This window comes from Pseudorasbora parva, chromosome 7, assembly GCF_024679245.1.
Source record: "Pseudorasbora parva isolate DD20220531a chromosome 7, ASM2467924v1, whole genome shotgun sequence".
In the NCBI taxonomy this organism is placed as follows: Eukaryota; Metazoa; Chordata; class Actinopteri; order Cypriniformes; family Gobionidae; genus Pseudorasbora; species Pseudorasbora parva.
In genome coordinates this window covers 8,003,202-8,027,237 of record NC_090178.1, presented here as the reverse complement: position 1 = coordinate 8,027,237, position 24,036 = coordinate 8,003,202, and the positions used below count along the sequence as shown (strand labels likewise).

Below are 24,036 nucleotides of genomic sequence, written 5' to 3'. Positions count from 1 at the left end.
GAACACAGGAAGTAAAAACTAAAGAATATAATACCTAAGAGTTTAAGCTCAAACTAAAGAAATCTTCGCCCTCAAAGATGGCTAGCATACTGCTAAATGTTGTCTTGACCTTGCTTTCGTTAACATGAGTACAGACGGCTGGATGTTTTCCCATGGATTTCACAACTATTTTCACACAGCTCATGTGGACTGCATTTCACAATACATACAGATATCTCAGAAAAAGAAAAGAAAAAGCTTTTATAATATCGGTCTTTCAAACTACCACAAACAAACAAACAAACGTGCAATTTGAAACTGACGACCCTTCTGGCTAAAGTACACAGTGAAAACTTGTCTGACAGGAACTGGCTAAACAAACAGGGTCATATGGGAGGAGTGGACAGATCTGGAGAGGATTCCAGTGACTGGACTGGGAATAGTTTATTAAAGACTTGCTTTATCTGTTAAGCTTTTACCCTGCAAGTCCTCCTGGACATCTTCAGATCCTTTTTGTTGAAGGTATAATGTCATGGGGAAATGTATTATATGCTAAAGTAATATTTTAACCATTATCAGGGAAGGGGAATGTAGGCCTGATGTTTAAATATTAAGTAATAATATTATATTAACATTAACATATTTAGCCATTATAAACTATTATATTTTAACGAATGAACAAAGCTCCTCTTTATAGCTTCTTTCCTGATAAAACCACAAGTGCCATCTGCGAGCACACAGCCTTCCTCTGGTCTTGAATCTGTCTGTGACTGTCTAAACGTTCATGTTGATATGTTTTATCTCTGAGTGCTTGGTGGAGCATCACATGAACACCAAAGTGACCCTGTACTGTGATAAAACCCAAACATAATGGATGTCCTTCAGGCAATAACATTGGATTCGCATAATGATTTCTGTGCCATTCCATTTTAAATTCACAACTATGTCATAACTATGAATCATCTGTGTTGCTGCGCATAAGGACAACCCAAACCAGATGACAAACTAAGGTTAAACGACAAATGATCATAAATTAACTCCAGTGGCCTTCATAGGACAAAACAGCCGCACATTAATGAAGAGCTGCAAAGCGGTGACCTTCTCCTTTCATCACTGTCTGGACCGTAATCACATTTTCTATTTGCATAAGGTGGAGGTTTTTAAAGGTCAAAGAGAGAGATGCTTAAGGAAACCCGCCTGAAATCAATAGACATACGTGAAGCCAGCCAAAACACAGCAAACACACTCACCATCAAGTGTGATGGTCAAGATGGGATGGGAACTAAAAAGATGCCAAATTTAGCACACCCTGCTTTATATTAAGAAATATAATATAAATATAATCACACTTTAGTATAGGGTCCAATTCTCACTATTAAATACTGTTAAGTTTAGGCATTGGGCAAGGGATGTAGAATATGGTCATGCAGAATAAGGCATTAATATGTACTTTATAATTAATAATAAACAGCCAATATCCTATGAATTTATATGTCAATAAGCAACTATTAGTGAGAATTTAAATGTGTATTTTAAAAAAAGAAAGCTTAAAATATTTAGACCTGTGGATCATGTATAATGGTTTTAAAAGGTAAAATAAGCATTTGCCCAGAAATATTAAAAAATAAAATAAAAAAATAAAAAATGTGGAATAAAGTTGCAGTAATAATGTTTTTTTTTCTTTTTTTTTTCGTTACAGTCATTTCCTCTGAAGCTTGTCAAGACCAGAGGAAGAGAAGATATTCAGATCTGTCATTAAAGCAGTGTTCAACCTTTGCCCTTACATGACATGGCATGCTTTTCCATAGTTCACTGAAACCTCTCTTCTTATGTCCTGCGATCCGGAAGCAGCTGCTCCCTGACACTGCCTGTTAGAAAAGGAATGGACCAACAAAATAAGAATGAAACCCAAAAGACCGTAATATTGTGTTGGTCCCCCTTTTACTGCCAAAAGAGCCCTGACCTGTTGAGGCATGGACTCCAACCCTGAAATTGTGTTGTGGTATCTGGCACCAAGATGTTAGCAGCAGATTCTTTAAGTCCTGTAAGTTGCCAGGTGGGGCCTCCATGGATCAGACTTGTTTGTTCAGCACAACCCACAGATGCTCGATTAGATTGAGATCTGGGGAATTTGGAGACTAAGTCAACACCTCAAGCTTGTTGTAGTGCTCCTCAAAGCATTTCTGAACCATTCCACCCGGTCATCCATGTGATGTAAAATAAAACGTAATTCATCAGATCAAGCCACCTTCTTCCAATGCTCTGTGGCCCAGTTCTGATGCTCACGTGCCCAATGTTGGTGCTTTCGCCGGTGGACAGGGGTCAGCATGGGCACCCTGACTGGTCTGCGGCTATGCAGCCCAATACACAACAAACTATGATGCTCTGTGTATTCTGACACATTTCAGAACCAGCATGAACTTCTTGAGCAATTTGAGCTCCAGTAGCTCGTCTGTTTGATCGGACCACACGGGCCAGCCTTCACTCCCCACGTGCATCAGTGAGCCTTGGCCGCCCATGACCCTGTCGCCGGTTCTCCCCTGTTCCTTCCTTGGACCACTTTTAATAGATACTGACCACTGCAGACCGGGAACACCCCACAAGAGCTGCAGTTTTGGAGACGCTCTGTCCCGGTCGTCTAGCCATCACAATTTGGCCCTTGTCAAACTCGCTCAAATCCTTACGCTTGCCCATTTTTCCTGCTTCTAATACATCAACATGTGAACTAAATTTTTACTTGCTGCCTAATATATCCCACCCACTAACATGTGCCATGACAAAGAGATAATCAGTTATTCGCTTTACCTCATAATCTTATGCCTGATCGGATACATACACATATACCAAATCATCCCAATACAAGAGTTCAGATGGCACACAAGTTCTGATTAATTGTTGTAACACAATCAACAAACTTTATGGAAAGAAACCCGGGACGGCAAAAAGCAGCATCCTGTTTGTTTTATTTATTTAACAAGAGTACAATAATAATAATAATAATACATTTTTATGTGAGTGTAGTTTTTTTTACCGTTTCGAATGATGTCTTCCTCTTATCTGCACATTGCCATTGAGCTGCTATGGGACCTTCAAATCCAAATCCAAATGATCATTATTAATATCAACAACAAATTCTAACTTTATTGTTCATCTGTTGTGGAGAGACCAGCACTAGAACAACCATTAACACACATAGCAATATACAGCAGCTTATTTGCATTGGATATTTCCTCATTTGTAGATACAGTAGATCTTATTTGTCTCACATGACAGTTGTACGTTGGCACATTTACAATAAAGCATTCTCCAATTAAATATTTTGCCAGAACACACTACAATTTGATAACACATCCACATGATTACATAATTCGTGGAAGACCCACCTGAATGTTCATTTAGTTTCAGTTAAGAGGACAAACCTGTCTGAATAATCAACTTTAACGGTTAGTCAACATGGCCTAAAGCTATTTCCCACATAAAATATTTCCCACAATTAACTCTTACACTTTCCCAATAGGCATGCTAATACTTGTTTACTTATGTAAAATGTCATTGTCTGCTAGTATTGATTCATAAAACAAATACAAAAAAATCTAGATACATTTTGCTTCACAAAAACACAGAATCTACAAGAACCAAAGTGACATCTTGTGGCTACATATACTCTTTACTACTCATTAAACATCACAGATTAGCATGATGAGCACTTCCTAGATTTTACTAATACATGTAAAGGTTTTGTATTAAAGAGAAGGATAAGATATAAACAACAAATATGTGGCATAAAAAAGCTAATTATGTTGTGCGATTTAGTGGCTTTTGCTAAGGCAAGCAGCTCGCATTCGTTTTTCAAAACCCCTAACCGTAAGCAATAAACTTGTGTTGGGCATAAATCACGCCTCATATTTTGCATTTAATTCAACACTCAAATATTATTGATGATAATTTAATCATGACGACATTGCAGTGAACTATACTGCCCTTTTTTGCACACCTTGCATAACTGTCAAGCATTGTGATGACAGATTTTTTTGTGTTGTTTTTCAGACGAAATTAAAAGCCTGATCCACTTATTAACTTTAAATCATGACTCATGATAAATTTTAGAAGAAAAAAAAAGGAGGGGGGGGGGGGGGCTGGATTACAAACACAGCACATGACTTACTTGGAAGTCACACCTTAACAAACTATAAAACATGGAAGTTGTTTTTATTTCAGTTTATCTTTGCCTAAGTCTGTGGACGATTTATGCATTTTAAACAGAGTCCAATTATCAATGTTGCTTAACCCCAACATTGTAGCATGTGTAGGTTATAACCAGCCCATCTAGAGGCATCATTCACATCTGTATCCCAAATTATATGGGAAGTGATTTTGATAGGGTTATGAACTTACAATGCACATTAGTAATGTGTTTGTACTTCTAATAGATCTTTGTTTGGGAAAGTGATCCTAACATCCCCCACAACACACTCCATGGCCCTGTTTACTGTTTCTTGTGTATGTATATCAGCGATCACACCCACTCTGCTGTGCTACTGCGAGGGCACGTCAACACTTTTAAGCACAGCTGATTTGCATAGTGCGAGATCTAACAGTGACATGAAGATTTAAAATGCTAATGCCAGACCCTCTGTAATCCACAACAACCCATTACTGTTCTTCTACAGACGAGTCATTGCATGCCAGCGTGTCCCAGCGACCGCTTCAGCACAAAGGCACTGGGTTTGTCCGCCTGCCATGCAGAAAACAGTAGAGTCTTTCTCTACCATGTAAAGCAGTGTGACGGAAATGACCTAGAAGCATCGTGCCCCCAAGCGCTGTTTTCACGCTAATTTCAGATTGGCAAGTGCTGCTCCCCAAAGTCTCCTAAAAGGACAATTTGAAGAGTAATAATTGAGCTTTTAATGCATGGGGGCATCCACTACTGTTTGGGCCATTCAGTGGGATATATGCTAATGGGTGATTATTGCAACTCTACAGTGCATCTTTATATGTCATTGTAAATTGTTTCTATATGCCAGCAAAAAATATAGCATTAACATTTGATAGGTTTTTGGTTTTAGGCCGTTTCCTTGAACTCTTAGATTGTATGTTCTTGTTTTCCTATTTTTGTTTATTAAAGGGATAGGTCACCTAAATATAGAACAAAAAAAAAATGTTTTGTTGAAATCTGAGAGATTTCTGTCTCTCATTTGACAGCTATGCAGCTACCATTTGGATGTTTCAAAAAGTATTCCACTGAGTGGTTTAGTCCACATTTTCTGAAGAGACTTGGTCGCTTTACATGACGAACAGATTTAATTTAGGCTTTATTCACAATTAAACATTGATCAGCGAACATCAACAGAAGCTCAACTGAACCTGCTTGACACGTAAGAAAAAACGCATTGGTTCTTGCAAGTCAAGCTTCCGTTTACCAAAACTGATGAGTTAATGAATGTTATAGATGAACGAAAGCCTAAATTAAATCCGTTCATCATATAAAGGGATCGAGTCTCTTCAGAAAATTTGGACTAAACCGTTTTACGACCTTTTTTGAAACGTCAAAAATGTAGTTGCGTAGCTGGCAATAGATGGACAGAAATCACTGATTTCAATAAAAATATCTTAATTTGAGTTCTGAAGATAAACGAAAGTCTTAAAGATTCGGAATGACATGAGGGCGAGTAAATGATGACAGAATTTTCATTTTAGAGTGAGCTACCCCTTTAATAAATTCTACAGCTTCCTGCTACATGACAAACATGGCATTTTATGTGTGTGTGTGTGTGTGTGTGTGTGTGTGTGTGTGTGTGTGTGTGTGTGTGTGTACACTGGCCACTGTGAGTGCCTGTGCCCATGACAACCCATGTAGAAAGGCAGAGAATGCAGCATGCTTTATACAGGAAAGACTCTACTAAACATTTCTGCCACTATACAACTACATGCTGATTTTTCTCAAAGAAGGAATGTTTACAGGATGTAATCTGTATGTGTGCCTGTCCCTCATCTCTTCAGTGGGCTCAGAGGAATGCATGCAGGGGATGGAGTTAATCTGAAGGGGGAGTGCCGCAGGGGAGAGTCTATATATACATGTGGACCCTGGGAGGCTGCTGCGTTTAGGCACAGTTGGACACTGTTGGAACACTAGAGAACACCTCTGTACATTTCACCAGACTAACGGTGAGTCTCCTTTTTTTGCTCTTTGTCTATTTCCATTTATTATCCCTCCCTTTCTCTTTTTTTCATCTTTTGTCATTTTATTTGCACAACTTCAAAAACTTCAAAGAGCCAAGGATGAAAAAACACAAATGTATTTTTTTTTAATTACCCAAAGATAGCTGGTCAGTGATCTATATGCTTTTTATTAACATTTGTCATGAACAGTTGGAGATGACATTTTGTGATGTGGATGATAGTCAATATTGATTTAGGCACCACATCCTGCTATATTATGGCCAAATAATAATGGATGTTGTGCTTAAGTCAATATACTGTACTGACTGCCACAAAGCTCTAAGTAACATTTGGATAGAAATAAGGGACGTGGCTTTGAACTTGAACAGTTCCTCTTTTTCAGAATCAGTTGGTTGGTTCCTTTCCTTTTTCCACAGAGTAGAACTATCAAAAACATGGTCTTCTTGTACCAATTGCTAGACTGAATTTCTTTTAAACTATTTTCCTACATTTCATTTTTTTTTTATGAAGTCATTTTCTTTCTCAAATCGGACATATCCTGGAGTTTTAATTTCAAAGCCATCTTAATTATTCTTACAAAGGAGGACTTGAAACAATCAGGATCATTGTATTGTTCAGTAAGTATTGTTTTGCTCCTAATTCCATTGAGATCCGAATGCTCTTTTAAAAGATGAATTGTTGAGTCATAAATTCCGAATACGAGTTTACATACTTATTCATAATACTGAATTCTCATAATTGTTCGCATAATCATTATGTAAGACATTACTGCACAAGAGCCAAATGAAGTCTTTGATCTTTGAAATATCAAATGTCAGGTTTAGTCTTGTATATTTATTTGTGCTTGTTTATATGTGAATATCTGAGTCATTTTGTTGCCAGCTCTAGAACATGGTTTCACCGCAGGACAAGTGCATTGGTTTCAGATTTTCTCAGATCTGGGTGTGCCTTTTTTTCTGTATATTGAGTCTTGGGAAATTAGATACGGGTGTGAGATCATCTCCCTTGTGTAATTGAAGTGCCCAGAAATGTCCTGAAATGCTGGCTAAAGCCATCAAATATATTTTCCCAACCAGCAACCCCTCCTGAAAACATCTGTTTTGCTATACATCTGGGGTTTAAATGCTAAATTATTCTCCACAGAAGAGGAGAGAACAGCTCTCCTATTCACAATGACTGAGTGCTCACATTAATAATAAAGTGTGCTTTGAAGCACAAAAAACTTTTAGCGTATTTGCTTTTAATTCTTATAGTAGACACCTGATCTCAATGATCTGCCTTTATTGTTGTATAATTTGCCGAGACTTAGCTGGCGGGGTGTAAGGTGGAACAGGACATGCCTGAACAAGACTAGAATTTTTTCTTTTTCTTTTTTTTAAATGGCTTGAGCCCATGGAAAACATGTATAAATGTACAAAGACTCTGGTATTTCTGCCCCTGTGGTCTGACTGTCCAATTCATCTCAGGTTACTGTTAAGGTCTCATCCTGAGCAAACAAATATGACCCTTAGAAATGGCTACATTGATTTCAGTATTGATTTTTATGTTGTGGCTTCCACTTTATGATATATATGCCTTGATCTGTTACAGACAAGGGTAAGAAGGATAAGACGGCATCTCTGCTTTGATCCACAATGAATCGGGTGGAAGAATGGGTTTTGGAGAACAAGGACAAGATCGAAAAAGGAGTGGAAATCATGGGGCAAGGCTGTGAGGTTTTAGCAGCCACTGTGGGACAGTTCCACCCCATCCTGGAGGCCGTGTTTTTGGCCTCAGCCGAGATCCTTGGCAACCCAGATGGCAAGGAAGCGAAGTTCCTTGCTGAGCAGTTTGAAAAGATTAACCAGAAACTTGAAGGCATTAATAATGAAATCGACCAAATTGCTTTAGAGTTGCAGCGGACATCCATGAACAAGCAGAACTTTGACCGTGAGGCGAAGATAATCAGCCAGTATGAGAAGTTTCAAGACTTTGTGAATGCTAAGCCCAAGTTCAAGGAGAAGAAGAAGGAGAAGTTTATAAGCCAGTATGAGAACACAGATAGAGATCTGAACATTGATGCCTTGTACAATGCTGTAACTGGAGAGAATATCTCCGGAGATGCCATACTGGACACGATGGTGACCACAGAGCAAAGAAGCAGGAAGCCAGTGGAGGAGTTCTGTGCCAGGTTAAAGAAGATATTTGTCATGGGAATTATAGCAGTCATGGGTCACGCCGCCCTAAAAGAGGGAGCGGTAGGCGAGGCCATGGTGAAGAAATGGCAGGATCGAATGGAAGACGTAGAGACACGCATGAAAGCGGCGGTGGATGACTGCATTGAGAATTTCCCTGTGCAGGCCAAGACGGATGTGGAGCTTCAACTTCAGGAGCGGCAAGCCAGCGTTGACCCAGAGTTCGCAGGATTTATACTGGATCTCCTTGAGAAGAAATATTACTGGGTTTCTTGGTCAGTTCGGGTGTTCAACCACAGTGGCATATTCTTCTGGAATTGGCTCGCTGGTAAAAAGTACCATGGAAGCGGTGGAGGTGGCAACTATTTTGATCTCCTGACCTCAAACAGCATCAGAATCGTGGTGTCTTTCAGTAGAGACCCGAAACCCCTCAACAAGAGCCAACTGCTAGATCAGATAGAGGCACAGAAGCTGAAGGGAAACATGCAGTCTGTGGCTCAGGAGCTGTGGAAGACCCTTCCCGACACGTTGGTCCATGCCATTAGCTGCTATAAGAAAGTAGAAGAGAAAAACAACTTCCAGCCAGAATGTATCTACTTTGCGAGGCACAAAAAGGCATATCTGTGCATTCATTCTGAATAGATGTGTGATAAAAACGGCAATCAGTCTTCTTGATATTTCAGATTTCAAAAATTGTCTAGCATTAGATAAAGCAAACTGATGACTGAATTACCATTGTGCACATACAACAAGAAAGTATATTAATGCTGGTTCTTCACTTTTATTTTCGCATGTCAAGGCAAAAAAAAAGAATTTAAAGATAAATATATGTCTGTGACCAAACATAAATGCATAGATAGAGATCGTATTGTTTTGTAGTTAAGAAAACTTTTGAAAGACCAATTGAGTGGCGAAAACTTCAACGATCGACCGATTGTGGGGTGTTTTTGTCAGTCGTGGTGTTTACAATCAAAAATCACTTCATTTAAACTTTAGATTGTACTTTTCTGGAAAAATGTTATTTCCAAATGAAAAAATGATGAGCACTCAAGTTATCTAGTTAGGCTATATATTCTCTGTAACCCAAGAATCATGTCCATTTCATGTTTATGATGTTATGTAATCGCAAATAAAACAACTATGCTCTAGAAATTTGTTTCAAAGTATTAACAGCCATCGAGATACATTTAAGTTATGGACGTTATTCTAGACAGACATATACTTTTTATTACATTTACTGTATATCAATGCGTCACAGTCTTTTCATTTACAGAAATAAAATGTCTAGTTGAATAAGGTTCATATTTTAAAGGTAATGCATGAGACTTTTATAGGAGAGTGAATATATATATATCAAATAATTATTGATATATATGAAAATTATATATATATATATATATATATATATATATATATATATATATATATATATATATATATATATATATATATATATATATATATATATATATATATATATATATATATATATCAAATAATTTTCAGTTTAAAAAGCGGTTACTTTATTGTAAGGTGTCATAATACATTTAAGTACCGAATAGCCATATAGTATAAACTGCATGTACTTACTATAGGGTGGGTTAGAATAGGATGAGGATTAGCTGCATGTAATTGTGCATACTTTAGTGTTATTATTAAGGTAAATACATGTAACACATGTAACAAGGAAACTAGAATAAAGAATAAAAAAAAACTTACTTTGGTAACCATGTCAAAAATTAAAAACAAAACTTCAATTAATTTACAATAACAACAAAATGTTTGTTTTTATTGTAAAATGAGTTTTGTTTTACTGGGAAACAATAGAAACTAAGGAATACAGGACAATTTTACTATTATTTTGGTGTTAACCATTATTTTGTATACTTTTGTTGTAAGACTTAAACTTTAATATTTCTCTTATTCCATAAACAAAACATATATACTGGAATTTTGGTATAAACTATGATACAATAGTCAATTTGGTAAGGGGTAATGGACAATAGTTGAAATTCCTTCAGTCAGTGTGTGCAGTTAAGGGTGTGCCAGTGCCACGAGCTTAGAGAAGAACCAGCACATGATCACACGCCGAGTGAGACAGATCAGCCTGAACTTTTGCTTTATTTTATTCTATGCCATTTGTGATCGATTGGAAGGTGAGTTTGGTCCATAACAGTGCTAATTTGTTCTCTAAACGTCAGTACAATGACGGTTTCGTTGCTCTGTGCCTCGTGGTTTCAGTTTTTGCTCTTGAAAAGTTTTTTTTGGGCGTTTCTCTTCACAGGCTACAGTCCTGCCGCCTGTGACATTTTAACCAGATCGCGACATCGACATGTTTTAAACACGAGAGAGCTGCATAACTGATCGATTATTCGGGCGTAAATGAACCTCGCTGTAATTTAATCGCATTTGTTATCGTTCTGAAGAACTCTGAGGGTTTTTTGACAGTGATCGGTGGGCTGCAGTCTAAACCAGGAAGTGTTTCTTATGTCAACAAGCATTGCATTAACTTTTCCAGCTTGATATGGTATCATAAGGAAACATTTCTGCATGTGTCCCGGTAGATATGTGGTTATGAACTATTAAAAATCTGTATCCCGAAGGGAAAAACAAGAACAGATTTACCTTCTTCAACTTGGTGCAGGTAGGCTACGGGTCAACGTAGAGTCAATCGGTCGTTATCGCAAAATAAACCGCGACTCGTTTATAAAGCCGTTTATTTAATGAAAATTACTGTTATGACAGTAACGTTACATTATCCCACCACGTATTATAACAGGCTTAGCTGATTGCTTATCAAACTAAATAAACAAATACACATACTACAAATTAAATTTTATTCAGATCAAATTATTTGTAAAGACCACGAAAGGCACAATATATATTGTCCTACAAATCAAAAGTTTAACGGACAAGCAGTCAGATAACGTACCCTGAACAACACTCATTAATATGCGAAAATATTTGATAACCCGCTTTGATGGCCAATCAGAAGCTATTCAATGGAGGTTTTGTAACTCAGTTAAAGGGAATGTTCACCCAGATTTGTCTGAATTTACTCACCCTCAGTTTTATCAGTTTATTTCTTATGTTGAACAAAAACGAAAGTATGTTCCATATAAAAGTAAACGGGTTTGTCTGGTTACCAACATTCTTCAAAATATCTTCTTTTGTGTTCTACAGAAGGAACTCAGAATTTTCTTTTTTGGATGAACTATCCCTTTTAATCACAGGCCTGACCATGAATCGATCCTAGTTTCATCCGAATTTTGGTATTGTCTTATAGTTATGCGAATGTTCTTATAGCATATTTTCAAATACATTAACTTAAGCTAAAACTGTAAACAAACATTGTATAATTGGAACAGTCTTTTTTTAATTGTAACCCACGGGACCTCTGACTTTTCATATGTGTGTTAAGAGTTCAGTTGAGGCTATAAGCTAATAGCCTCACTTAGTCTACAATTAGTCATTTATTTTGTATGGTCCATAACATTTACATGCAAGTCTATTTTGGTTTGTAAGTTAAATGGTGAACACAATTGCTTGAATTAGTGTTATTTTGTAACTCTGGACTTTTGTAGCTACTGCCCAGTCAAAAAGAGCATAATGTGGGTGTCTGGAGAGAAGCTGACATGCTGTTTTCCTTGTCTTGTTTCCATGGTTACTGCTGAGGTGCTTTGGAAAAAGGTTCTTGCTCAGCTAGTTGAACTACCCTGCTAATTATTTCCACACCTGTGTCGGCACTAGCCAGAAATGTTAATGGAAAATCATCAGCGGTTTTGCTGGATATAAGCTAAAGAATCTTGCAAGCACTCCATTTAGATAGCACAAAATAGTGATTAGAGATATAGCTAAATGCAAATGCAGATCCCACTGTTTTGATTAAATAAAGTTTTTGCTCAGGTTTTATGCATATGCTGGTGTGTTCTTTATGAAAATTAGATCCTCTTCCTAAACATAAGAAATGTTGCAATAAATTGCCTCTCACAGTATCACACTATATTCTAAGGTACCCCCCGTACCGTGATACATATTGTATCACCATATTATTGGCGATACACAGCCCTTATTATCATACCATTTTATGGTATATCAAAAACATTTATTCAGACATCTGTTATGTAAGAGAAAAGTGTATCATCACACACTTCCTCAGTTAAGTTTTCCACATTTTCAAATAATTTTAAAGACATTAAAATTATGAAACAACAACATTTCTTATGTTTTGTAAAATGATTCATAAAGCACAATGCTTTAGATCATAAGACATTAAGTCAGTCAAGTATGACTGGTCATATTGCATATGACCTTATAGGAAGCTATAAAATGATCTAGCATGCTACTTAAACACTCTTAACAAACAGTGTTGCATCATTATCATTTGGAAAAGGGGAAATCCATTTGAACTGTTTCCAATTGAAATGGTTGTCCTCTGTATTGTTCAATATTGCATACTGTGTGACTTAGTGTTCTTACATTATTTGCCCATTCTTCTAGTGCATGTTTGAATTGATTGAATGCATCTGGCCAATGTCTTTTATGTTAGTAAAGGTGTGGTTGTTAGAATGAGCAAGCCTCTTTTATCATATGTACATACACCTGGTGTGTGTTGTTGAGCTATTGTTGCTGCTTTTATGGTTTGTATAACACATTTCTCATTTCCTTTATCTTTTTTTCAGCAAGCCCACCCTGATTCACACTGACCACTCAAAGGCTGAGAGGAAACGAAGACTGACACATGTAAGTTTCTTTCTATATACCAGTCTCAGGAGACAAAGACCCTTACTAAGGCCCTGTTTATACCTGGTATTAAGGTGCTTTTTGGACCTCAGTCACAAGTGGATGACGCTTTAAATACAGGTGTAAACGGGGTCTAAAAGTTGAGCTTGTCCACTTTTGGCCACTTCCAAAAGTAGTAGGAAACGCATTAGACCAGATTGCTTTCGTAATGTAGACACTCATGTGGTCAAATGCGTTTTAACAGCCACAAAAGACTCCGCCTAGTGACCTAACGCGTAACATTATTGGAAGCGTGCTAGCCAGACGGGATTTAAACTTTGTTGGCTGGAGACCCAAGTTTGGTTTAAAGACAAAAAAACGTACCAAGCACAATGTTCTCTCACCATTCCTGATTTCTTAACACATTCATAGCGTTTGGCGTGCTTGCGGATATCAGAACTGAAACGAAAGCTACTGCTCTCTGTATATTTTTCCGTCGTCAGGCACATTTATATGTAAATTGCACAAGCTTAGATCGAAAGATCTGAAAAAGGCAAGCCTATATATTTACCCGCCCATAGACCCTCCCCTCGAAGAAATCAGGACAGAATTAGTTGAAAGTGGACAAAAGAGACAGATTAAAACACTAGGTGTAAATGTGAATGTGTCTTCCTCTTCTACTTGTGATCTGATAGCATGTGCACAAATGTCCAACCTTAGTCTTTCAAATGAAAAAATTGTGTGTTCATTCAAATTACATGCAAAATAGTATGTGGTGTCAGATAAATCAATAAAAATAGTAACTGCAAAATGAATCTTTACATTTATTTTCAGAAAGGATGTGAGCAAATGAAGGATTCATGTTCATGTGATTAATGTTGTGTAATGGCTGCTGTTATTGAGGCAAAACTGAGAATACGGTATGCAGAACAGCACAATGCTGTTGTATTGCTATTGCACAAATGTGAAATAAAAAATATTTTCAAAATTACACTTCAATCAAAAAGTGTGGTAGTTTGAAAGAAATGTCTTATGTTACAATATTATATTATATACAAAATGTAATAAATAAAAAAAACTATAAATTGTATTTAAACTATAAAAACTATAAATGACTGACAGTCATATCATATAAAGTTTCCTTTGCATATTGTCCTCTGCTTCACAATTGCTTTAAAACATTTTTATAGTTTGCACCTATAACAGTTAAAACTATGTTAACTATAAAATATAACAGTCTTGTGTATTAAAATAATTTCCAGCTTCCCTGCCATTACACATGGAATTGTTTTGAAAACTTCTGTTGTTAAAAAATATCATACCAATAATGTGAAACATTTATCCGTATTACATGCTTTATAAGTCTTTGTTGTAGCACATCAAATGTAAGTACTTGGAGTTAAATTTATAATTGACAAAGGATGACTTACGGTGTTTTGTGCAAATGGAATTATGAATGAATGTACCGTTGTTTGTCACACTGTCATTCTTATAGGCTAATCATAGTTCACCCTTTTCAATAAATAAATAAAAAGATTGTCATTATTTGCAGTGTTGTGTTTTAAATCAAATTAAATGTATGTAATGTTTTACTGATGACAAACCAGAAGATCTCGCTCACTGAAGCTTTTATTCAGGATTACAGCGAATGGCTTCGAAACAATAGCAGCATTCTCTACACGCTTTCTTCTATATACGATAATCCAATGCATAAACCCTACAAATGACGAAGCAAAGGAAAGTACAGCGAATCACAACTATTCAGTTTGACTACGGTGCTACAGTATAAATCCTCATATAAACATATCAAACGATCTGTAACAGACAAAGCAATAGTGACACATGATAAAAACACTTTTACTCACACTTGTGTGTGGCGACATTACTGTCATATCCAGTGTAGTCATCACTGCATCATCTTTTATTTTCAGTCGCTCTGAAAAGCTTGCGTCGAACTGTCATATGAACAGTGTCTTACTGACGCAATCTGACTGAAAAAACTTTGTGGATCATAAGGGAGGCCATGCAATAACTGTTTTTTTCCACAACTTGGCACTTCAAAACGTCTTGTAATCCTCAGAGGCGCCTCTTATCGATTTGTTGCTAAAATATTTCTGTATTTGCATCTCTGCTACATGACATGTGAGTCAGTGGGTGGGGCTAAAGAGGAAAGTTCTCAAACTTAAAGGATATTTTTATAGTTGAATGAACACTTATATGAAAAGGAAAATTTGATTTATCATCATGACCCCTTTAAATGTTCTTGTTTCTAATTATGTACTCATCCTATTTTACACAGATATTTTGCTATTGAAACTGAAAGATGGCCGAGCAGCTGCAGAAACTTGTTGCACAGAAGAAGGATGTTGTCGAGACCGTGATGGAAGTGTTCGAGCAGGGCGCAGAAGTTTTGGCCAGCATCGCTGGAGATCTGTTCCCTGTGTTCTCCATCGCTGCTCCGATTGTGAAGCTGGCGCTGGATAACGTGGAAAGCAAAGAGGCAGAGTACATGAAAGAGCAGTTCCAGAAGGTGCGCGAGCGCCTGGAAGTCGTTTCTGAAGAGGTCCAGCAGATAAACCAGGAGATCAAAAAGAGCGGTGTAGACGCCACCTACTTCGCCGTAGAGGAGAATCTGACCAACCAATTCCGCAAATTCATGGATGTCCTGAATGCGAAACCTAAATTCAGAGATGTTCGAAAGAAAACATTCTTGGAACACTTCAACAAGACAGGGGGTGACAAAAACCTGCACACTCTGTATAACGCCGTAACCGGAGATAATTTCACTGGAGAGTCAGTTCTGGAAATCACTCTGAATTACGAGCAGAAGAGCCGCAGGGCAGTGGAGGAGTTCTGCGCTATGCTCAAGAAATTGTTCTGCATCGGTTTGATCGCCTTACTAGGACAGGCAGCATTGAAAGGCGATGACGAGGAAGAGAAGTTGCTTCAAGATTGGAGCGAGAAGATGAATGTGGTCCAGTCTAAAATGAACGGCGTGATTGAAGACTGCATCAACAGCTTTCCGACGCAGGCCGAGCTGGACGCCAAACGCATAGTGAGAGACCAAAGCGACAAAAGCAACCAACAACTGGCCGACATGCTGGTAGAGCACCTGAAAAAGAAGTATGACTGGGTGTGCTGGTCAGTCCGCATCTTTAACTCACCCACGGGCCTGTTCACCAACAAGAAAGACTTCCAGGGTTTGACGGGAAAGAGTCGATTTCAGGTGCCGGCGTCAGATGACAAACTGAATGTTGTGGTCTCCTACAGCGCCTCGCCTGAACCCGTCGATAAAGCCCGGATACAGAGCCTGGTCTCGGAGCAGAAGAAGATCATGATGACGCCGATTGCTGAACTGCTTTTTGAAACAATCCCTGTCAGTGTGGTCCACACAATCAAGACCTCATGCAAAGATTTGGGCTTTTCCAGCAGCTTCTCTGACGAGCTTCACTTCTTTGAGGAGTTCAAGAACTTTTATGTGTTTCTTCATTCTGCTTAAACAAGGCAGGGAAGTAGAAATACTATGATAAACAGATGTTGTAGGATATGTTCACACTATGATATTCCATTAAACCACTATAATTAGAGAGTTTAACCTCTCTAAGGTTGACTTTTAATGACCAAAATCAACTAATGTTGCTTTTATCTATGCTTGTTTGAAAGTTATAAATGAACACTTTTATTATATATCAAATTTGTGTTTTTACTCCCTTATTAGTGTATACTGGGGGATGGTAGCCTATCAGTAGTCTCAGATAGCATGCCAACAGACCGTCCACGTTCCCTGATTGTATGCAAAATGTTTGCACAAAAAAATGTATTTAAAAGTTATGAACTTTACTAGATTTGACAAAGTCCACCAAGTTTATAGCTTTACGTCTTTGCATAAAACACTTCTAGGTATTTAAATATTCTCAAGCAAACCTTTACCTTTACATACTTTATCGTAAGTTTTTAACCTAATGTACAAAGTAAAGAGCACAAACAAAGCAACAAGAATGGGAAATAATGAATAAATACATGAACAAAATAAATAAAATAAAAAACAAAAGGGTGGCCTAACATAAGCAAATCATAGAAAAAGAGAGTACTTCTGATTCCTAAGTCTGAGGGCAGTGTTCTGTTCATTTTTAATATGTTTTCTTTATGTACATTAGTTCCTGCCCCATTTTTTCTGCTACAATCTGTTATTGTGCTTTATGCTGACATCATCACTTGCTATCAGAATTATAATAAATACAAATTTCCTTGGTAAAAAACTGGATATGAACGCCATCTCCGGTCTTTCACTGGGAAGTTTCCGAGTTGGGCGTGCCACAAACTTTAAACATGGCGAAGGGCAGAATGATGGCTGCTATTCTTTTCTTTTTTTTTCTCACAACAGCTACACTGCCTTGTCTTCTTGTTAAATAATCTTGTGAAGCATATTATATATTTACACACAATGAAAATATCTTGTTTTTGACATAAATTCCAGAATTGTCAGCAAGCAGACTATCTAGATAGTGTGGTAAATGTTTATATTGTTGTGAATGTATAGGATGCTAAATGTCATTAGATTTAATAAAAATGTTCCAATGAAAAAGCAAGCATAACTCCATGCTTCCTGTTCGTCATGACAACAAAGCACTTAAATGCAACAAGCTGTTAATCACGACTTAAGTGGGAAGATGGACATTTCCAACAGCACATGGAGGCAGCATTAAAATGTCATATTTACTGGCCCCTAAACGGCATGTAAAAACAAACCGGCATGTTGGTAAGGTCTCGTAGGCAGTTCTTGGCCATGAGTTGGGAAGTGAACAAGAATGTCTAGTCAGTTACTCTAGTCTAGAACAAATTTCACTGCACTCAAGGTTTAGACAAAAAAAAAGCACTGCAACTGGCCACAATAGATGCTGTATCAACTGCCACAGAGTACTCTGTTGATCCTAAACTGAATTGTTCAAAACTGTGGGATCAGTACATAAAAAAAGAAAATAAATGAATACTTTACTTTGCAAGAATGTATTAAATTGATCAAAACTTGTATTATGATAAAACAAAAGATAAATGTTATTTTGAACTTTCTATTCATCAAAGAATCCTGAAGGAAAAAAGTAAAAAAAAAAAAAAAGATTTTTATAACAGAGTATCTATTTTCTGCACCAGGTGCCACCTTTATTGTCCCAAATAAGGGCGGCATCCATTTAATAATTTGAATAAATATAATAATTTACACTTATTGCATTCAGTTAATGTACAACAAAAGTGAGGTGCATCTGCAATATGTGTAATTAGATGCTATTTTTACTTTATTTTGCCAAAGAACTGCTACTTTTATATGGCATAAATAGAATATATCGCTATTTTCACTTACTATGCTATTTCACTTGGTAATTAGCATCTAACACTATTTGCACTTCATGTAAATAGCAATTATCACTAAGAACATATGCTATTTTCACTTGGTGTAAATAGCATCTATCTTAGTGCAAAGAGCCGCTGCCTTATTATAAACATTGAAAAATCTTAAAGACCACAAAACTTTTCAACGGTATGCTCTGTTTCTATATTTTAGCACTCATCAGCAATAACAATCCTGTAGTCTAATAAAATGTTGTCAGAAGTCAAAATCAAAATGAACCCTATTTGCTTCACTAATGGATGATTCCAAATGAAACTGTCAAAGTAAAATGGGTCATGTCTTTATTTTAGTGTCTATATCAAAAAGCAAAAAACAGTCTGCATTTGGTTGAGCACTTATTGCTGACAGGATGTAGTATACATTTTTCTCCTGATATTTTTTAATAAACAAACAATCTATCAACATTCAACATCAGTCTAACATTTTTTATTTATATTATAAAATTATTTTTTTGTGTCTTTGTGTTTAACATTATCTTTGTTCAAGCTTTCATGGTAGAGATACAGAATCCCCCACCGCCACATTATTGCATTTGGACACTTCAAAGATTCTGTTACACACTGTTTCTGCTGAAATCTGATAACTTGAGCTCTCACAGATAGTGAAAACATTTCCATACATAATCTGTTCTGCGCTTCTTACAGTCTTTGGAAGGCAGCGCTGTACTGATGTTACTCAAACATTATGCTCAAGGTTTGTTCTGAACTAAACACCAGGAAGTGTTTTGTAGATTATAAAAGCCTTAGATGTGCTATTATTGTTTTGTACACATACTTTCTGAGACATATTTGAGAAAAGCCTCCCATGCATAGACTGATATTTGCAGCAGTTAAAATGTAACCAATAGAGTGATCATGACTTTTGCATATGCATTCTGAATATTGATTGGTATTGTCTTCCTATCTTCACACCGTACAGTGACTTTAGTTGATTTTCATGTGCATCTGAATGATAATGTGAAATTAAGTGACATTTCATTATCACATAGCTAAGGCTGAAATGCAAGTTTACTGAAAATGTCAGCACTATTCCTCTGCTTTCTTGTAAGCACTGATATTTTCTCCATAAAATGCCAATCCGTTTCAGTTGATGTTGCATCTGTTGTTATACATGGGGCCAATTATGATTAATACTTCAGTTTTTTGTATTATGGGAATCTTCTTAGTTGTTGCTGGACCGTTGTGATATTGTCCACCCTCCTTTCAACTTCATGTTTCACTGAGCGTAAAAATAGATTCACTGTGAAACACCCATCAAACCCTGTAATTATGCAGAGGAGCCACAAACTGATCTATTATTATCTCAGGATTTGTCCCACCCTACGACAGTGGTCAAAAACAAACCTAGAAAAGAAAACAAAAATGCCAATGCTTTATATTTAAAAGCAAGAATGATATTATAACTGAACAAACTACAGTGCTAAATAACATTTGATGTATACCCTAAATTATTAAAAAGATTTAAACCAACAGGTGGATTTGTCTATTTCTGACCCTAACATGGGTTGAAACAACACAGCATTTTTTAGAGTGTAGACAGTTGTAGTCATGACCAAACCTCTGAGACCAAGACCAGATTCTTTAGACCCAAAATGCCAACTGCCTTCTTGAGGCCCCCTGGGTCTGACCTTGGTCTCAGAACTTTTGGTCATGACTACAACTCTTGATTATAGATGGGAAAATGTTCTAAAATACATAATAAAATGTATGATTTTTAAGCAAAGCATATGCAATAGACGACTGAACATTAACAAATCCATATAAAAGTGGAAACTTCAATCAAGGCGATAATTATGATAATCTTGCCAAAGTACTGGTTATTATGCCCACTAGGTTGTTGACACTCAAAAAAAGAAAAAGAAAAAAAGACCTCAACCATTCCTATTGCACAGCTGCTTAAGTCACGGAGAAAGACATTGTGGCGTTTCACCAGATCTCCTCGTCGTCATACACATCTGGAGAGAGTAAATACTTTAGCAGCTGTAGCATCTTGTGTCAGTATTATAGCCAGCAGCTTTAGTTTACATCACAGCCCAGAAAAACCACACTTGACAGTTTGTACCACGGACAAAAGCTATGAAGACACTTTCAAAATCAATATACATTCCCTTCACCAACCAACTGATGGTTTGGAAAGGAAATAAAGTGCAACTTAAGACACAACAACAAACCATGATTTGCCATTTGCAATTGCTATGGCATTTATAATTCAGGCCAATGGACAGTCTCATTCTAGAGTGCACTTTATTTGACAAAAAAAATAATAATAAAAATTCACGTTTGCTAATATATTAAAATATAATTTAAGTGAACAATTACTTTTCATTTTTGGATGAACTATCTCTTTAAACCCCATATGTGACAGGTATGGAACACTAGACAAAAATAGCGCTAAGTAACGTTAGGCTACTCAACTCACAAAAGATTTTAGTCGAGTTAAACATTAGCATGCTGCTAAGATCGACGATATAACTCTGGTAAGCATAAAATGGCATAGCCCACACTCAAATATCGGGCAAAATAGTCTATTTTAATAGGATTTAACTATTCAATTAGTTATTTTTCGTACTGAATCGAATACAATAATCAACATTTTAATTATCTTACCTTGTTCAACAATCAGTGAGCACATTGCAGTGCATGGGTTTCCTTCGTTATAAAAAATACGTGATGCTGCCTTATGGACAAAAAGTAGGTAGGCCTTCCTTTTTGGGAAGACTAGGCCTATGCCTGGTGTCTACAGTTTTGTACATAGTTTTTTGTACGACCTCGTGGTGAAAAAATTGTGACATTTAAGATTTTTATTGACCAATTTTTAAGTTATGAATTGGACAATTTAAACAATTTCACGGTTTTAAGACACATTTCACATAATGTATGTTAATGTAGGCCTAGGCTATATGTGGAAGTTATATTTTACGTTTAATAGTTTTTGAAAGATTTTTTTTTATCAAGATTGCTAATTATTTTAATGTTATTTATGATATACAGTTACAGGCCAAAAGTTTGGACACATTACTATTTGTAATGTTTTTGAAAGAAGTTTCTTCTGCTCATCAAGCCTGCATTTATTTGATCAAAGATACAGATTTTTTTTTAAATATAGGCTATTTGTGATTTATTATTACAAATGTTGGAAACAGTTCTGCTGCCTGATATATTTGATGAATAAAAGGTTTGAAAGAACTGCATTTATTCAAAATAAAAACATATTTTCAAATAATATAAATCTCCTTTACTATCATTTTTTATCAATTTAACACATACTTGCTGAATAAAATAATTGATTTATTTCAACAAAAAAAAGAAAGAAAGAAAATTACTGACCCCAAATTACTGACCAGCAATGTATATTGTTGTTACAAAAGAATTCAATTTTTAAAACATTTGCTTTTTTTTTTTTTTTTTTTTGTACATTTTATTCATCAAAGTATTATAAAAAAGTATCGTACAGGTTAGGTTATGAAAAAATATTAAGCAGCAGAACTGTTTCCAACTTTGAAATTGATTCATCATATTAGAATGATTTCTGAAGGATCATGTGACTGGAGGAATGATACTGAAAATTCAGCTTTGCATCACAGAAATAAATGATCATTTAAAGTATAATAAATTGAAAACCAATTATTTTAAATTGTAATAATATATCACAATATTAAATTGTTTCTGTATTTTTGATCAAATAAATGCAGGCTTGATGAGCAGAAGAAACTTCTTTCAAAAACATTACAAATAGTAATGTGTCCAAACTTTTGGCCTATACTGAAGGTTTATTAATTATACAACATAGATAGCAAACCTTATCCAGTTAGTATACATTTAAAATCCAGCTGCCAGCCATTAACAATTATAGCATATACTGGATAAATAATATTCCACATATTAATTTACACACTTAAGTAATTTAGTAGAATAATTACTCTATTATATTGATAAATGACTCAAATATACAGTCAATATTTTACTGCAAAATTTATTTTTTTCACTTTCAGTGTATGAAATCTTAAACATCTACATTTTCTTCAACTTCCTTTCATGTCTGCTCAGCTGAAGTGTATGTGGGGACTTTTGCTCTCTGGTTTATTTCTGTACAGTCTTGCATCATTATGTAGGCTTAGTAAGGGTGACTTCCTTGTTTTCAGGTTTACTGCCGTTCCAAACACCGTCATACTGTTTGGCTCCATTGGCAAGGACACAGGGCCTCAATATGACCCCTAGCAACAGAACAGCAGCAGGCAACAGGTATGAAAATGTATGTGTATTTTTTTTATTTATTTTTTTGTAAAGCAAGGAAGTTATGTAATACGGAATCTGATATTTTTAAATGAAAATGTACCGCTTTTTTTAACCCATTTCTATCCTCTATAAATGTGCCTAACCAATCACAAAGAAAGTGTCTGACTGCACTCTGCTCAACCTCAGGAGGAGCATGGACTTAGTCTCCTAGTAAATAGCTTAAGAGATCTTTTTAATCAGACCAAAATGACTTTTCCATGAATATGATTTGGCCACAGTGCCTCACATTGAGTCCGGCCCCATCAGGTGACCTCAGGAACGCAGAAAAACATCACGTGCATCAGGACGGTTTCGCGTGAGATGCAAAAATACATTGTGCAGCCATTTATCGTCTCAATGTTACCTTAGTTCTTCCTTAATGCGGTCTCCATTGAAATAATTTCATTTTGGACCAATTTCACCCTGAAAAAGATCCAATAAATGTTTATTAGGTGAGTGGCTCCAATAGCGCACAAGCTCGCCCAACAGGATTGGGTGCAGATGTGGAAAATCCCCAAGATGCTATGGTTCTTCCTGGCTCAATAAAATGAATATAGAAAAGAAAATATCTTAAGAGAATGAACTAGGCTTTCTTGAGGGGAACCCTGGTTCTTCTTCAGAAGATCAGGAAATTACCAAAAATCGAGGCGATATAGCATGTGCATGAAATTAAGCACTCAGATTTGTCATTTCATTGAAAAAAGTCAATAGTGACTAATTCATTTTAGTTCTTTTCATTTGTTTTACACTTGACATATTGAGTTCAACAAGTCAGTAGGCCTTTGGTATATAACTAGTCCAATCAACACATTCTTAAAACCAATTAATCCAAAATGAAAATGCTGGCGTTATATACACACTTATGTCATTCCGAACAGAAAATGCACTAGATGGGTTATAGCCCGAAAATATAGATTCAGTTAAAAGGGCGCTGGGCACCAAATCATTCAAGTCATGAACCTCACTGTGGAATTTAAAAGTGCAATATGTAAACTTGACAAATTCATATTTATAGATAAACGTCATATCTATCTTATCTGAAAATCCTCGTACATTTGAAACTCACCGTACACATAACATTATGTGTTTATAATTGCTGTCTTTCCAAGTTCTGATGTTTGGCACCAACTCATACTGACTAACCGAAAGGGAAAATTCCTATAAAATTAGCAAGGAAAAACAAATAGTTTCTTGATTCAAGCCTTCAACACATTAAAATCCATCTGGACTATAAATATCATGATCACAGAGCACACAGAGAGTGTAAATCACCACATCATTACAGCATGGAAACCATGTC

The 24,036-nt window shown here is 36.3% G+C and overlaps 1 protein-coding gene and 1 long non-coding RNA gene across 6 annotated transcripts; one reads left to right on the top strand and one right to left on the bottom strand.

Moving 5' to 3' along the window:
- Window positions 1–1,996: 1,996 nt before the first annotated feature.
- Window positions 1,997–21,139, bottom strand: LOC137082644 (uncharacterized). Its single transcript, XR_010906382.1, has 3 exons — window positions 21,069–21,139; window positions 3,011–3,066; window positions 1,997–2,101 (listed from the first exon to the last, which is right to left on the bottom strand). It is a non-coding gene; the product is annotated as an uncharacterized lncRNA (long non-coding RNA).
- Window positions 5,954–17,640, top strand: LOC137082637 (protein rapunzel-like). 5 transcript variants are annotated; one of them, XM_067447941.1, is made up of 3 exons: window positions 6,061–6,144; window positions 13,016–13,076; window positions 15,355–17,640. In XM_067447941.1, exon 3 carries the CDS (start codon window positions 15,379–15,381, stop codon window positions 16,552–16,554), a length of 1,176 nt encoding a protein of 391 aa, XP_067304042.1. In that variant the 5' UTR covers window positions 6,061–6,144; window positions 13,016–13,076; window positions 15,355–15,378; the 3' UTR covers window positions 16,555–17,640. The 5 variants fall into 5 exon arrangements, with proteins under 5 accessions (XP_067304039.1, XP_067304042.1, XP_067304040.1 ...); XM_067447940.1 differs by lacking the exon at window positions 6,061–6,144 and adding an exon at window positions 9,868–10,489; XM_067447942.1 differs by lacking the exon at window positions 6,061–6,144 and adding an exon at window positions 10,498–10,977.
- Window positions 21,140–24,036: the final 2,897 nt, after the last annotated feature.